The sequence below is a fragment of the Sardina pilchardus genome, chromosome 3 (assembly GCF_963854185.1).
Source record: "Sardina pilchardus chromosome 3, fSarPil1.1, whole genome shotgun sequence".
Taxonomy (NCBI): domain Eukaryota; kingdom Metazoa; phylum Chordata; class Actinopteri; order Clupeiformes; family Clupeidae; genus Sardina; species Sardina pilchardus.
In genome coordinates, this window is record NC_084996.1 from 4,901,101 (window position 1) to 4,917,778 (window position 16,678).

Consider the following 16,678-nt stretch of genomic DNA (forward strand, 5'->3'; position numbering starts at 1 on the left):
ATTACAAAATTCCCCTCTTTCTACAGTAGAGGGATCTGTCAGGGCCTGTCTGCTCAAGATGTTCTGGGCTTTCCAGGCTCTCCCAAGGGGACATTTGAGCCACATTTAGCTCCAATCTTTTCATTTTCAGTTGACACATGCAGCTTCTTATATTAACCGTCTGAATTAGCCCACCACTACCACAGGATTTCATACAGATTGAACTAAAGCTCTATTCCCTTTCTGCATTTCTACACTTGTCATATTGACAGTTAAAGGAGCTAGGAGCAAGCTAATGTCTTGGTGAAATACAGGAGGAGGTTCTAACCATGTACCAATCAAAATGCATTCATCCCAATGAACTGGGTTCTTCAGGTTCAGACTGCTTGATTGTGTTTATGATATGATATTGAATGCAAAATAGAAATACCAACATTTCACACATTTCAAAATAATATTCAGCATTGAGTGTTGAAATATCAACACAATGTTTCCCACAGAAGCTCATTGTTCCATATGAAGTCATGTAGTAAAGAGGTATTCTGAAGCCCGGTGAATAATAATACAATGCATGCTATCTTGCATGAATCAAATGCATCATCATTGAGGTAAATCTGAGAAACTGTTGTGATATCAGATTGAGGCCACGTTAGCCGGCCCTTCTAGGAAGAGGAAGAGGCTTTGCGGAGACAGTGAAGTGAGAAGGCTGTGGGTGGTGAGGTGCCACCCCTCTCCTCAGTAATAAGAGGGTAATTGAGGAGCGTCTAAACCAAGCGAGCACAGAGGACTGTACTAGTTGGAGCCGTGTGTAATTAGTCCGCCATAATGAGCCGTGCGATGCATGGTGAATCTGGGCTAATGATAGGAGGGCGAGCCGCACTGACGGCCCTGTTGCCTTCGCCGTGAGGCAAGTGCACTGCACTCCTCCTCCCTCAGATGTTCCCCATCCAGGGCAGCGCTGGGACCAGGGGGGATTAGCCTGCTGTCATGGGAGACGCCTCTGCTGTGTTTGTGTGTGTGTGTGTGTGTGTGTGTGTGTGTGTGTGTGTGTGTGTGTGTGTGTGTGTGTGTGCGCGCGTGCATTAACATCTCTGCTAATCCTGAGAGCAGCTAATGTATGTTATGTACTGTATATGGGCTGCTACTGCTGTTGCGCACATGCCTCTCTAATGACAGTCCCGTGTGTGTGTGTGTGTGTGTGTGTGTGTGTGTGTTTACACCATTGGTCAGCTGAATCAGGAAGCCAACTGCACTCTTTGTTTCCCACTCAGCTGGTGGAGGAAGCCAGAATGGGCCTGCATTTTAAGCAGTCCTCCCTGCAAACAGACACACACATGCTCGCGCACGCACACACACACACACTCACACACTCACACACAAAAACATGATTAGGGTTTAGCACAGGGGATCAGCAGGCAGTCACCCTACTGTCTAACCCAGCTTCCTTTTATTGTGCCGATCAGCTGGGTTTGCTGAGTGCCTCATGTGACTGTGTGCTTCAAGTGTTGCTGGTCTCTCTCTCTCTCTCTGTGTGTGTGTGTGTGTGTGTGTGTGTGTGTGTGTGTGTGTGTTCAAGCCAACAGACTTTGTTTTGTCCTGGGAGGAATTGTCTTTTTAATCTTTCTGTAATTGATGCAGTGCTGACTGTACTGTGTTGCGTATACTGGCAGTTAGTTGACCCACAAGGTTTTGACAGTAATCCAGTATTGGGGAAGCTCTTTAGAGGGACATCTAGCTAGGGACTGTCCAAATAAGGGTGTGTCAGGTGGTTGTATAACTATATATATACACGATAATAACTACTTCATGTGTGATACTGAATATCAAATTACAATCCCCTTAATTATGTACTCTGAGAGTGAGACGCGAATCAGGTCACTCTGTTTGTATCGCATTTCTGACTTTAATTACACAATTTAGGGAAGTGTCTGGTTCTTGAAATAACGGAAATATAGGCAATCCCTCTTGTGGTGTAACGTTCCTTGTAAATGGTGCAAAATTCTGTGCTTTATGCTAAACCCCCTGGACATAAAAAAAAATAGAGTTCAATTCCGATGTAGTGCTGTACTGTATGCCATGACACTCATCACAATCCCTATGATGAGAACATTCTATTCTATTCTATAGGCTAGTGATTGCCACTTTGAAGCCAACCACGTCGTGTTTAGTGCCAGTAGCCTTAAGCCTCTTCCTGTTTATGTGTGAACAAGTGTGGAGAGTTCAATTGAATTGGAGCCCAAGTCCTTTCACCTCTTGATAAAATGGAAAAGTCATTAGGGCTGGCTGAAGTGATTGTCATGACCTCTGCTCGATAATGGAGCCGGTGCCAGGAGAGATCCGGAGCATGCCGCGCAGGCTGGAGTCCAGACGAGGTTCTGTTGGCAGAGTCCCTAAACCAGAGCCACCTCAAGAGCTCTCTCTGTTCGGGCATCTTTCGGACCTGAATAACTCGTGATTGACAGCGAGCATGAGTGACCAGAGAGGGCAGTGCTCATTTTGGTCTCTGTGTTGTTGTTTTTTATAGCCCTAATGACATCAGGAAATGGATTGGAAAATGAGGTGCCCATTATGTCAATTAAACCATTTTGGTTTCCCATTCCAAGGCATCCAAACACTTCATGAGCTAAATCTGGCCCTGGGGTTTCTAGGGCTGTTGTTTTCAGCAGTAACTGCAACTGACATGATTCAAACTGGTGTTCAGCTAGTAGAGTAAAGTAGTAAAGAAGAAAGACGAAAACATTTATATTTCAATCAATAGTCGTGTTAGATAGCGATGGTGTGATTTAACACCAACGCATACTTTGCCCATAGTTTTAGTAGCTGGCTGCAGACAAAAGAGGAAGACATTGAGTTCTGTGTGTGTGTGTGTGTGTGTGTGTCTGTGTGTGTGTGCGCGCACACGCATGTCTGTTTGTGTGTATGTAGAGAGGAAATGTGCTTCGGTTAAAGTGACTTGGCATTTCCTGGTGGCTAGATAGAAGTGGAGAGCACAGTGGTGAGAGAGGCAGTGTATCACATCGCTGGCAATGGCTCCGTCTCTATGCTTCAGAGGTGCGTGAGCGAGACCTTTTCTTTTTTCCTGGACGACAAGCCCTCCGGCCGCTCGGTCCAGTCACGGAAGCTGAGGTGTCCCCCCCGTACCATCCCGCGCACGCAGGCACAGGGACCCCGGGGCCAGCGCTACCCCCTGCTCCCCCTCAGCCTGACAGACATGAGCCATGGACTGGCAGCCAGATGAACATCAACTGGTAATGCTTAAAACACAGGGGGTCCAACGACAGTCTTTTTTCCAAGTCTGCTTTCAAGCCTTGTTTTGCTCTCTTAACTCAACGTGTGTAGTTCGCCGCAGCACCGTATGGGAAGTGTTTTATGGCGAGGCGCTGCGCTCAGAGGTAAACCTGAAGAGCCGTGTTTGGCGCAGACGTGAAAAAGTGTGTGTGTACTCTGCGCTGCGGCTTTTGACAGGCAACTTCCTCTCCTGGCAAGTGGGCGGTGTGTCTGTGTGTGTGTGTGTGTGCGTCCGAGCTGAACTAGATCAGGGTTCCTCTGCTGGAGCTTCATGTTGACATGTTGACTTTGCCATGTGTTTCATACGTGCGCTCTGTGATGAATCATTATTCTGTGTCCCACTGTGCACTGGGGAGGCTGTTTGCAGTGGCTGCAGGCGTTTTTTTGCTGAATGCAAAAGATCGTATCAGCTTGTCATGACGCATCTTGATAGTAATGTAAATACATCTTTCTCTCTGTAGGTAAATGATGCAATTCATAATAGACTTTTTAAGAGTTTTTGAGAGGGTGTTTATTTACAACTGTTTATTTACTCTTGTGTTTAGATAGTTTAGATAGTTAAATTCATTGCTACCTAATCTCTAAGCATTTTGTCTGCTGATTGAAATCATTCTAGTAATGAAATTTGAGACTGACATCATTACTATGATAAGACGTTTCTCAGAGTGCAATATGAGATTCTCACATCATTCATTTTAGTTCAGACTAGGCGTGTATTTGTCATAAACTGTTGTGGTAAGTGCAGTCGTGCTACAATGAATACTGGCAACAGGTCATGAGATGAAAATGGGTTACTGCGAGAGGGCAGAGAGAGAGAGAGAGAGAGAGACTGAGTGAAAGGGAGAGACATACATTCAGAGACAGCGAGAGACTCACCTTATCTCTATGTTTCTCTGCAGAAAGATGTGGGTTATCTGCAGCAGTGGCTGGAAGCGTTTGTGGCGTCCTTTGAAAGGATTATTGATGTTCGGTCCCTGGAACCCAGACGGTAAGTTACTGTGTCAGAGGCCACGGCGCAGTGATGCAGTGAGACCTGCATGCACACTGTTAGCACTGTTAGCCACTTGATAAGGCTTATAGCTGTTGCAGTTATTATAATGTCAATCAGCAAACTCGTATCACTCAGCTGATTGGTTGGCCTCCTGGTCCAGCTCTACACCTGATCCAGGATTTCTTCTCTAATACCAAAGTTCCTTGAAATTGTTGGGTATAATATAATAATCAATTGCATTTAGAACAACAGCACGCACACAGTATTGTGAAGACTTTGCATTTAGCAATGGTGACCAAATCAGTAAACGGTCAATTAAACACAGTTCTAATAAGGCATCGCTAAGTAGAAGTGCTCCAGATTAACCCAGACCATTTTAGTCACAGTACATGTCTTGGAGCATGTGACCCCTATAGAGGCCTGTCTATGGGTTTTTGGGGGCTAATGGATGTTAGCCAGGCTGACCCTCTGGCCCGTCCACGGTGCTGTGGTGTCCTGTGCTGTGCTGTAGGCTGGAGGAGAGCGGCTTGGAGGTGCCCCAGCTGCCCAGGGAGGTGCTGGTGCTGCTGAGCACACAGCTGTTGCAGAGTGCCCTGCACCTGTCGGGCCAGGAGCCCAACGGCAGCGTGCCACACCCGCTACTGCTCATCAAGTTCTTCATCATCATCAGCAGGTGAGGAAACACACACACACACACACATACACACACAAACATTGACATGGATACCTGTTTACAAAAGAGCTAGTTCAAGCATACAGATGCATCTAAAAAAAAAAAATCAGTTTCCACTCATGGAAATCAAAAATCCAGTATCTCAAAATATCAAAGTAAAGAATTTATAAAACAAAAATGTCTAAAAGAGCTCTTATCAGCTAATTTAGTCAAAATACCAGCAATGGTTTCCTGAGCCTTTAATCTCTGGGCAGGGCAATGCATTTTTCAATGCTATTTTAATTTTTGAGATTTTAGATGCACCTGTGTTATAATGAATGAAAACCTAAGACAACTATGTTGTGATTATATGTATTTTCCATTTAATTTGGTAATTCATTTCATTTTTTACTTCAAAAATGTTTTTCAAATTTTAGGAACTTGGAGAACATTGACTCCGACCAGACCCCCGGATTTCTGTTTGAGACCATCAAGCTTTTATCATTCTGCCTCAATCAGGTACAGTTCCCTTGCTTAATCTAAAGAAGGTTTTGACATGTTTTCATAATTAGAATGTCCAATTAGCCATTTGAAATGTTGTTGAGTATGCATCACTGTGCTATAAATCCAACCCAAGTCCTCCATATGGATGTTTATACAAACTCCCTGCAACAGATAGAAACTATACAAATATTCATAATATTGAAGATATAAAACCCTCATAAGATCAAAGATGTAGAATTACATTTCAAAACAACATTATGTAACTTGTGAACACTCTGTAAACAACATTTAGGTTTGTTTTTGTAAGCAACTGGTTTTGAGATCATCTCAAAATTCTCTTGTTGATATGTAGTCATGTGAAGGAGAAATAATTATACTTAATGTTACTACAGCTAGATGATTGATTGCTCTTTACATGCCTTTTAAAGCAGTTAACATGCTTCAGTGTAGACATCAACCATTAGCCTTTTGGAGGGTGTGGTGTTATGCATGGAAAGTCATGAGATGGCAGAAATGGGTATGACTTTAGTTTTGTTTCCATGAGTAAATATTATTCAGTAGCATGCTGCATGGAGCCCACTTCCTCTGATAAAGGGATGACAGGTTACTGTATGCTACAGTCTCTTCAGTATGTCAAATTGTTAAAGACATATACAAAATAGTCAAAGGGATCAGTTGTCGACAGCCTGGATAAAGCTGTTGATTCGCAGACTATGAATACTCCTTAAGTAGAGCAGATTGTCTATTTATCATTTGCTTTCATTGCACCCCACTTGCTGGTTATTGGAAATAAATAGATGTAGTAAAAGAAAAAAGGAATTGTAATTCTCTTGAGGAACCTTTGAATTTAGTCTGTGGCTAGGTGTTGGAAGTTAGTAACTAAAAAGTGTGTTAGGCACTAGGGTTAGGCATGGGTTAAGGTTAGGAAGTTAGGGTCAGGGTTAGGTTTAGGATTAGGTGCCTTTAAGATGACAATGGCAGCGCTGCCTGGAAGGCGACGTTGAGGGCTTAAAACACCATCGAGCTAAAAAAAAAAGTGCCTCAAAAAAAGGAGAGACTGCTTCTCAGTAAAAAGCCTAGAGGCAGCAGAAAAGCTGTGATGCGTGGGCGAGAGGTGAGTCTGCATGAGCTCAGATCCAGTAAGGTTCATGGACCACAATGTTGGGCAGGGCAACACTGACACCAGAAGCCTTCTGAATGATACATAACACACGCAGGTAATGTCAGTAATCGAGTCAGTAATTTATGTCAGTGTCTGCCCCTGACATAAAAGCGTCCATCAAGCAAGATGTATCCAGACAGTGTTTCTCAATGATGTTTCCTCAGAAAATGCTCAGTGTGAACTATTAGCTTTAGGTTCATAAATCCTCTGTTGCAATGAACACGCTGCTATAGATGTGGCTACACATCTGCTTGTATCTTAAGCACAGTGCAATGATTTGATATCGCACAACGGGCAAAAAGACCTTTTATATTCACAGATCTGGAAACAAAAATCAAAATTTTTAGCTCTAATGATTCTTGAAAATGCCAGCCATGAAGAGTCTTGTTCCTCCTGTGACTGTTCAAAGTAAAGTGGAGCATTTTGTCTGCACTGTCACGGCTGAACTAGGGAGCGTATATCTCAGTCAGTGCACTCTCAGCTCAGTGCTAGACGCCGGTGGGAGTGCTCACTCTCTCCGTCAGATGCAGTCCGTGCCGAGGTACCACCCTGTGCCGTCGCCGTCGGCCTCGTGAGCTTGAGCAGACGCCGCCAGTTAGTGGAGGCGAAGTTCAGGGTCAGGGTCAAGGTCAGGTTTAGGGAGGGAGAGAGGAAGAGAAAGAGAGAGACAGAAAGAAGGAGAGAGCGAGAGAGAGGGAGGGAGGGAGAGAGAGAGAGAGAGAGAGAGAGGGAGGGAGATGCACTCGGTTCACGTGCAGCACACACCCCTGCACCCCCAGCCTACAGAACAGGTTCTGTGATAAAGACCAGATGGGTAGGGTGACCTTCTGTGCTATTGTATTTGCGTTGTGTGTGTTTGGTGTGTGTGTGTGTGTGTGTGTGTGTGTGTGTGTGTGTGTGTGTGTGTGTAGATGACATGGCCCACTGAAATAATAATAAGGCCTCTGTGCTGCATGCTTGCAATTAGCCTCTGCCCAGTGCTCAGTGTGTTTATCTATGACATTATTACCTTCACTCAGGCGTTCTTCGTTTCAAATATGTTTATTGGGAAACATTTTCATTCAACTTGGGATTTGACATGACAATGACCACTCAGGCGTTCTTCTATTATAACAACAAGCCTAATAGTGCGTTCTTGCGTTCTTGCGTTCAGCTCTTGTAGTAATGATAACAAGCATTTCCAAAACAAAGAATTGCCCAACCTTGTGTCTACAAAGTGAGTGGAGGAAGAGCATGTAGGAGATGGTTGCTCAAATGGTGTGTCTTTTGTGTGTGTGTGTGTGTGTGTGTGTGTGTGTGTGTGTGTATTCCAGCTGAAGCAGCAGCCAGAGGAGCAGGAGTCTCTGCAGAGTGTGGTTCAGCACGGCCTGCTGCTGTGTGAGAGTCTCTTTGACCCTTATCAGACCTGGAGGAGACGGCTGGCAGGGTGAGTGTGTGTGTGTGTGTGTGTGTGTGTGCGTGTGCGCGCGCACATGTGTAAATGGAAAATGGACTGCATTTACATATATAGCAGGGTTTTTTTTCGACTGCTGCCACCACCCAAAGTGCTTTACACTGTCATGCCTCACATTCACTCATACACACACACACACACACACACACACACACACATTGTCATTGATGACAGAGGCTGCCATGCAAGGCACCAACCTGCTCATCGGGAGCACTGGGGTTAAGTGTCTTGCTCAAGGACACTTCGAGTTGGGCTTGAACCAGCAACCTTCCAGTTGCAGAACGACTCCTCTACCTCCTGAGCCACTGCTGTGTGAAAACAGTGGGCGTGGATGAATAATACCAGGAATGTGTAGGTGAAGATGGTTTCATAACTCTGTGTGCCGCGTGAGGGCGTGATCGGGTGTTTTCAGTCAGATCGCAGCGCACTATTAGTGCCCGGTCTGCCCATGTCAGTCAAGTGCTGAATCACACAGTTCCTTCACCAGACCACCCTCTGACCTGACCTGACGGTTACTCCCAAAGCTTACATTGGCCCACACACAACTCCTCATTTGCTTAGGTTTGCATGCGGGTTTGCATTGAGAGCTGAAGTGACTGGGAAGTGTGATTGAGAATGTCGATTGTTGGTACGGGAAAAAAATAATAAAAATACTAGGCTACCTACAGTAGCTGGAGTTGCTACAGCCAACAGCTGGAGCAGCCAGGCTGCTACAATGCTACACTCTGGGGGGCATGTTTAAAATCATGATCTATGTGGGAAACATTGCCGGGGTTCGCCTGTAATTGAGGTGAATGGAGTTGAATTCAATGTTTGTTTAAATTGAACGAGTTGTATGATTTAATCAGACTGGGTTGTTTATTTGTTTGTTCCAGGGAGGAAGTGAGTTTGCTGGAGAGGAGTAAATACAAGTTCACCCCGCTGTCGGTTCCCGAGGAGCTCCCAGCTCTCTTCCATGGTGGGTAAATGAGTCTCGGACACGTTATTATAACGTCATGAAAAAACGTATGTTATACTAGGTGATGGCATCACAACTGCTGCTGCATCCACAGACGTATTGAAGCTCACCAACACCCAAATGGCCTTTGTGTGGCAACTAGAAGGGTTAGTTTGTCAGGCCAGCTGAGGTGTGTCCGTGATGTGGTATTTGCCACCTTATGACGATGAAATGAAATGACGATGAAATGAGACCCATCCCATGGCCCCTCCAGCAGACCTGCCGAACCTTTCAGCAGTTCCCTCACGCCTGCACCGACATTTCCCTCAACCCAATCAGCCTTTTTCCTTCCAACAAAAGCACTCCAGCACAGCGTAGAATTGAACTGACGCTACACCAGACGTGTCATAACACGCAGATCAGTCATCTGCTCGTTCAGATTCGCCATCAACTATTCATAATGCCAGCTGTGCTGCTGACAGGCCCTGTTAGTGGCTGTCGTTTTTATCTGCGTGCTGATCTGGTGGGCAGCGGAGAGAGAGCCCGAGGCGGGGGCGGGGGGGGGGAAGCACATGACGCCGGCCCTGCTTGTCGCCGTCGTGCCATCAGTGTGACATGCCGCCGCTCACACAGTGTATTTGCGCTGCTCTCTCATTCGGGCCGCTGCGGAAGTCCCTCGGCGTCTCTGGGTGCTAAAGAGCCACCATTCAATCGTGTTAATTAGCATGTGTTATCCCCTACTGAGGCTGTCGGATTCAGAGACAACTGGAGGGGGTGGGGTGGGGGGGGGGGCTCCTCGCACAGCTTCCAAATGGTGGTTTATCTGCCAGCTGCTCCATTTTACTTTAGGTATGTTTAGGTTTGTGTACTTAATGCTTGATTAATTATTTAGTAATGCAGTATAGCACTTACGTAAGTACGTGTCCTTTGAAGATTGTCATTTCCAGAGACACACACACACACACACACACATATACACACACACACACATATACACACACACACAGGGAAACATTGTAAAGCACAGTAAGCCAAGGCTGGCGCACTTACATCCAGCCTTCATTTGCCCTCGTTCCTTTAGACTCCCTTTAGACGCTTTTGTATTGTCTCAAGAAGAACCGAAAGATGGGAGGTTCACAGAGCTGTGGCCTTGGAGTGAAACATTGATTAAGAAGGCATGGGGAGTAACTGTGTGAGTTGGTGAATAATTAAGAGGCCTCTCCCGCCTGAGGGAAAGAGATCTGGGTAAAGCTGTCACTGGACCCCACAGTGCAGCCACGCCAAGGCAAAAGAACGCTGGAGATACATACTGGGCAAAACTCTCAAGTACAAAGCCCCCATGTTGTTGTTGTTTTTGTAGGGTTGGTGGTGTGCTGCGTCGCTCTGACATTCAAAATTCTATCTCATGCCAGAAATGGTGTTCTGGTTCACTTCTGTGCAAAGCCCTACATTATGTGACTGTGTGTGTGTGTGTGTGTGTGTGTGTGTGTGTGTGTGTGTGTGTGTGTGTCTGTGTCTGTGTCTGTGTCTGTGTCTGTGTGTGTGTGTGTGTGTGTGTCTGTGTGTGTGTGTCTGTGTGTGTGTGTGTGTGTGTGTGTGTGTGTGTGTCTGTCTGTCTGTGTGTGTCTGTGTGTCTGTGTCTGTGTGTGTGTGTGTGTGTCTGTGTGTGTGTGTGTGTTCCGCAGATGTGCTGCAGGAGAGCGAGCGTCTTCCTGAGCCGCTGGTGGTGTGGCTGGTCCATCTGCAGGGTGCTGTCCTTAGCGGGAGCAAGGCAAGCAGTGACCGCAGCTCTCACCTCAGAGGCGGCCCTCCTGGCCACTCCAGCAGTAGTCACACAGTCACAAATAAGGAGAAAAGAAGAGCATCCGAGGGCTCTAAATAACTGTGTGTGTGTGTGTGTGTGTGTGTGTGTGTGTGTGTGTGTGTGTGTGTGTGTGTGTGTGTGTGTGTGTGTGTGTGTGTGTGTGTGTGTGTTTTGTGTTGTGCTCCACACTCGCAGAAGAACGGTCTGCTGTCCCTGACGTCCCCCGCGGTGGACAACCTCCTCTCCGTGCTGCGCGCCTGGTGCCTGTGGCCGCCCCCCTCCTCCTCCGGAGAGCAGCCCAAGGACCCGCAGCTCCTGCGGCTGACCCTGCAGTGCCTCACCGCCATGCTGCACCTGCTGCACGGCAGCAGCCCCGCCGAGCGGCAGCTGGACATCAGGCACGTGCTGGACGGCTACTTCCAGCTGCTCAACTGGAGCAGGCCCCCGGCGGACGGCGCCGACTCCATGCCACACTGGGAGGAGAGCCTGGTCACCCTGCAGACGCACATGCTCAGTAAGAGGCCCGCAGAGTAGCGTCCACGCCAGATTACTGACCGATTGTTGAGTGATGTCCCCTGGGTATAGTTCTGTATCTCCGGTTATGGGATTTACATACAGTTACTGTACGTTTTACACACAAGGCGTAACAGGGAAGCTACACCAGGCACGTAACCGAAGCGTTCCGTTCGCGACACGTAAAATCCATTTTAGCCATCCAGTAGCGGAAGCTAATTGTTGCAGCAGACGCAACGCGAATGGAACGCTTCAGTTACGCATCTGGTGTAGCTCCAATGTAGCACAAGAGGTGGTGTTAGCGTTATGAAGAGATCATTATTTTATAGACCTATCATCTGGGCAATAAAAGTTTCAAAGTCAGAATCAATCAGTGTATTCTGCATACATTTTACATAGTATTTACATAGTGATGACGAACAGCCCTCATACAGCGATGCCACTGAGGAGACACCATAAAAGTATTAATCCATTTTTCTCAAAACCAAGTGTCTTTCTCTATTTGCCAAAAATATTAATTCTAACTTTTATTAAGTTTTATTTACAATGAGTAGCGTTATGAGGGCAAAGAGGGCAAACTGGCCATCGTCAACGTATCCAGTGATCCGATTTCTCCCCACGATTAGCTGACTGATGTCTGCAGTGTTTTTTATTTTAAATGAATAAACGTCCTTCACCTGACGGATGGCTTTAATACTGACCGTCCCTCCACAGACACCATCCCCCAGATCCTGCAGTGTTCGGACCGAGCCGTGCTGCAGGCCATCTTCCTCAACAACAACTGCTTTGAGCACATCCTCCGCCTCATCCAGAACAGCAAGGTCTGTTGGCCAGTCCACGTGTCTCTCGGCCAGCCCCGTGCTGGTGTCCTCCTGTCTGTCTGTCTGTCTGTCTGTCCGGCTCCCTTTTCTGTACTTGTCGTCCAGTGATTCGTGTTACTTCTGCATTTTTATGTCTGTCTGTCACTGTGCTTTATGTCATTTTTCATGGTACGCACTTTTTTTTGTCTGTCTGTCTATGTCTGCTGTCAGCATATGCAGGGATGTGTGTGTTGGGGTGTGTGTGTGTGTGTGTGTGTGAGAGAGAGAGAGAGAGAGAGAAGGAGAGAGAGAGAGAGAGAGAGAGATGGCATTTTGGTTATATTGGTGTATTGAGGTCTGTCATGCCTCTGTGATCTCTTTCTGTCTCAGCTACTATTGTCTGTCTTTCACACTTTTACCTGTCCCTCTTTCCCTCTCTCCTCTCTCTCTCTCTCTCTCTATTTCTCTCTCCCTCACTCTCCTCTCTTTCTATCTCAGTTACTTTTTTCTGTCTTTCACTTTTATCTGTCCCTCTTTCTTTCTTCCCTTCCTTCCTTCCTTCTCTCTCTCTCTCTCTCTCTCTCTGACTTTCTGTGCGTGCTAATTTTGTGTGCTTTTTGTGCATCTGTGTGTGTGTGTGTGCGTGTGTGTGTGTGTGTGTGTGCGTGTGTGTATACAGCTCTATCAGAGCCGTAGGTGTAGGACGGATCATGGTGAGGGTGTGTGTGACCTCAGCACACGCTTACTGACGGAGGTGGAAGTGGATCAGGTACTCTTCCGGCCCCAACTGGCCCGCTTTACTGGTGACACACACACTCTGGCCTGTGAGCAGGAAACAAAACAGGAAGCCCAGGGCTTACCCAGCGTCCCGAACGCTGGACTCCTCCAATAGGAAGTCACGTGGCAAGATTAGATGCCCCCGAAAAAGCATCAGAAAAAACACATCTGGTTGTGTGCGGTTGGCTCATCTTCATGTAAAAGTCCAGCGTCCGAAAGCAAAAGTCCTGTCATTGTATTGGCATTGTATCTACCTGTGCACTGAACACTGAACACAGCAGGGTGATTCCACTAATTAGCTGATCTATCTGGCTTAAGAGTTAGAATCAGCTGAATAAGTGAATGACTGGAACACAACTGTGGCAGGACTTTTACTTTCTGGAGCTGGACTGTTACACCTCTGGGCCTCAGACACCAGAGTGGGGGGTCCCCACCACTCCAGCAGTCATGCAAACTGACAAGAAGAGCATTGGAGGGCCTGTGTGTGAGGGCCTGTGAGGGCCAAGTGTGTGTGCATGTGTGTGTGTGTGTGTGTGTGTGTGTGTGTGTGTGTGTGTGTGTGTGTGTGTGTGCGTGCGTGTTTGTGCGCGTGTGTGTGTGTGTGTGTGTGTGTGCGTGCTTGTGTGTGTGTGCGTGCTTGCGTCTGTGTGTGTGTGCTTGCGTGCGTGTGTGTGTGTGTGTGTGTGTGTGTGTGTGTGTGTTAATGTGAACAGCCAGAGACTTATCTTGGGAGGGGAAGTTTCCTGCTGACAATGGCCACGGGTGTGTGTGCACCACACGTGTGTGTCTCTGCTTGCATGGAGCTGCCGTGGGTCTCGTGTCGAGCGGTCGGAGGTTGTCTGGCCGTTTTGCGTGCATCCTTGGCATGACTGTCTTTCACCCCCCAACCCCCCCCCCCCCCCCCCCACCCTCAGGGTGATGACGAGGCTCTCTGTGAAGAAGGTTCACTGTGTGCTCTCGCCATAGTGTGCATCTGGTGGTGGTTTCTGTGGTGGACCTGTTTGTCTTCCTCTTCCTCTGCTCAGAGCATCTTTGGCTGTTGCTTATAGGGCAAATGGGTGTAGTCGTCCCCCCCCCCCCCCCCCCCCCCCCCTTCCTTTGACTCAGGCTGTGGGTTCAGGTGCCTCTGATGTCATCTGTGTGTATGTGGTTCTGTCAGCAGTATCGGTGTGACTCCATTTTAGAGGTGTGAAATCGTCGACGCGATTATTTGACCCGTCTTCCTCGACATGTGGGTGTTACAACTGTGTGTGGTGTATGACCTTCCTCAGTATTCCCGCAGTACGTGTGTTTGGCTTATGTACTGTATGTATCTATGAGTAATCTGTTACTGACATGAGTGTGTGTGTGTGTGTGTGTGTGTGTAGGTGTGGGAGAAGGGCTCAGACTGCATCACGGTGCATGCTATCGGAGTCCTCACTGCCATCATGAGCAACTCTCCTGCAGCCAAGGTACTGTACATGACATCTGCCCAGCCATCTTTATCCACACATCTCAATCTCTTCCTCATTTTGTTCTCCACTGCTGTTCACTTCCACTCTTAGATCGCCTTTTCATTGTCCTGCTCCTCTATACAGTGTGTGTGTGTGTGTGTGTGTGTGTGTGTGTGTGTGTGTGTGTGTGTGTGTGTGTGTGTGTGTGTGTGTGTGTGTGTGTGTGTGTGTATGTGTGTGTGTGTGTGTGTGTGTGTGTGTGTGTGTGTGTGTGTGTGTGTCTGGCTGTGTCTGTGTCTCTTTCCCACACTTCCCCATTGTTTTTAGTAAATGGATAATACACTGCATTTCATTTCTGAGTACTCTTAAAGGAACAGGCCAACTTTTTGATTTGCTGTTTACCCCCGAATTAGATGAGAAGAGGATTCATACCTTTCTCGTCTCTGTACAAACGTAACTGATGCTGTTAGCCTATAACTCTATGGAAAGGAGTTAGACCAGTTAGCCTATAGCCTACTTTTAGCTATTTGCTAGCTAAAGGCTAACTGGTCGAACCCGCTTCCAGTGAATTATACTAAGCTAGGCTAACGGTCTGGGGTGGACCACAAATAAGCACTCTGACAGAGCCAGAAGGAGCTAGACTCAAAGTGGGAGTTCTCCTGTTCATGCTCGTCCAGTTCATAAGCCACCTCCCGTCTTGCTCTGTTCCCCTCCAGCAATCCTGTGTACTTTGGAAAACAGAATAGCATGCTTGAGTTGGTCAGAGAGTTTTCGGCCATCAATATTGAGTCTCTATTTGAAAAGGGCTTCACAGTTTGAATAATGGTCACCATTAAAGTAGAGAGCACTTATCTTCTCATATGTTTATTTTCTATATATTTGGAATTGGTGATGTTAAACTAAGTCTTGAAAGCAAGACTTTCTCACAATGCTATCCGTCACACAGTGAGGGACCTTTCAAAGCTTTTCCAGTTATTGTGATTTTTGCATTGCACTCGTAATCGTTTGAAAATATGTCTTTCACAGCAGACCGTCTCTCTATGCTATTGTAGCCCGCTCTCTCAAAGCCTCTTTCCCATGATGGCATGCCGTAAATAGTTTTTCATTGTGTGCGCTCATTGTGTTCCAGAGCTGATTTGATTTTCACTCTGTTGTTGTCTACGCCTCAGCCTCTGTTATCTCTTCCCATCTCCAGGAGGTCTTTAAAGAACGGATCGGTTACTCCCAGCTGTTTGATGTGCTCAAGAGCCAAGGCCGGCCCACCAAACGACTTCTGCAGGAGCTTATGAACATGGTGAAATAATATATAAATATAATCCAACCCTCACCTTTCATCCTCAAATCACACTGGCCCCGATTTCTATCTCTCCTCGTGTTTCTTTCTCGCCCTCGCTTCACTCCAGCCAGATATTCAAAAGGGCCGTGCTTGGTTCATTAAATTCCTACACAGGCACCTAGCAAATCAAACTCCTGCTTATCTGTAGGCCCCTAGTAACTCAAGAAGTGAGCTCACAGACCAGACCAGATATAACTGGGATCCTCAAAATTCAGAGTATATTCAAAATATTTGCATAGTTCCATGGCATGAGTTTATGTTATTATACATTAAATAATGTGAATTCCTGATGTGTAGCTGTATTGGCCATAAAAGTGATCAGCTCTGATGTAGTGCTGTCCTCTATGACGTTAGTGAGTTCATGCTGACCGTCTCTCCCTGCTTTCCGTTCTCTCTTCTTCCTGACTCATTGCCATTCTCAGCAGAGTCTGCCAAACATACATTGACCTTTTCTCAGATTTTCATATATCCACTGTCTCACTCTTTCTCCCTCCCTCTCTCTCTCCCCTTCTCTCTCCCTCTCCCCCCTCTCTCACTCTTTCTCCCCCCCCCCTCTCTCTCACTCTTTCTCCGTGTCTCCCTCCCCCCATTCTCTCTCTCTCCCACTCTCTCTTTCTCCCTCTCTCCCCCCTCTCTCTCACTCTTTCTCTCTGTCTCCCTCCCCCCCTTCTCCCTCCCCCCCTTCTCTCTCCCTCCCTCCCCCTCTCTCTCCCCCTCTCTCTCTCTCTCTCCCCCTCTCTCCCTGTCTCAGGCGGTGGAGGGGGAGCACTCCCAGGCGGTGCACCTGGGCATCAGTAATGAGCAGCCGCTGGTGCTGCTGCTGCAGTGGCTGCCGGAGCTGGGTCAGCGCGAGCTGCAGCTGCTGGTGGCCCAGTGGCTGGCGGCGGTGTGCGGGGGCTCGCTGGCCTGCCGCACGGTGGCGGCGGAGGCCGGCCTGGTGGACACGCTGCTGGAGGTGCTGCTGCGGCCCGAGCGGCTGGACGGCCAGTGCGCCGACGTGCTCCTGGGCCTGCTGCAGGACCTGGGCGCGCTCTCGCTGCGGCCCGAGC

The 16,678-nt window shown here is 47.5% G+C and overlaps 1 protein-coding gene across 4 annotated transcripts in view; it reads left to right on the forward strand.

The window, feature by feature from the left end:
- The window catches only part of nbeal2 (neurobeachin-like 2), a 58,316-nt gene that overhangs the window by 4,440 nt on the left and 37,198 nt on the right, over positions 1 to 16,678 (forward strand). For 2 of the 4 annotated variants that reach the window (XM_062531490.1, XM_062531491.1), the window contains exons 2-13: positions 4,167 to 4,255; positions 4,770 to 4,931; positions 5,348 to 5,429; positions 7,890 to 8,002; positions 8,905 to 8,987; positions 10,652 to 10,737; positions 10,966 to 11,284; positions 11,998 to 12,104; positions 12,763 to 12,852; positions 14,228 to 14,311; positions 15,489 to 15,587; positions 16,381 to 16,678. The exon at positions 16,381 to 16,678 is cut by the window's right edge and continues 385 nt beyond it. In XM_062531490.1, coding sequence (XP_062387474.1) covers positions 4,167 to 4,255; positions 4,770 to 4,931; positions 5,348 to 5,429; positions 7,890 to 8,002; positions 8,905 to 8,987; positions 10,652 to 10,737; positions 10,966 to 11,284; positions 11,998 to 12,104; positions 12,763 to 12,852; positions 14,228 to 14,311; positions 15,489 to 15,587; positions 16,381 to 16,678 — 1,612 coding nt within the window. Of the gene's footprint in view, positions 1 to 2,972; positions 3,228 to 4,166; positions 4,256 to 4,769; positions 4,932 to 5,347; positions 5,430 to 7,889; positions 8,003 to 8,904; positions 8,988 to 10,651; positions 10,738 to 10,965; positions 11,285 to 11,997; positions 12,105 to 12,762; positions 12,853 to 14,227; positions 14,312 to 15,488; positions 15,588 to 16,380 lie in introns of those variants that run through there. The other 2 variants (XM_062531493.1, XM_062531494.1) reach the window with 2 other exon arrangements.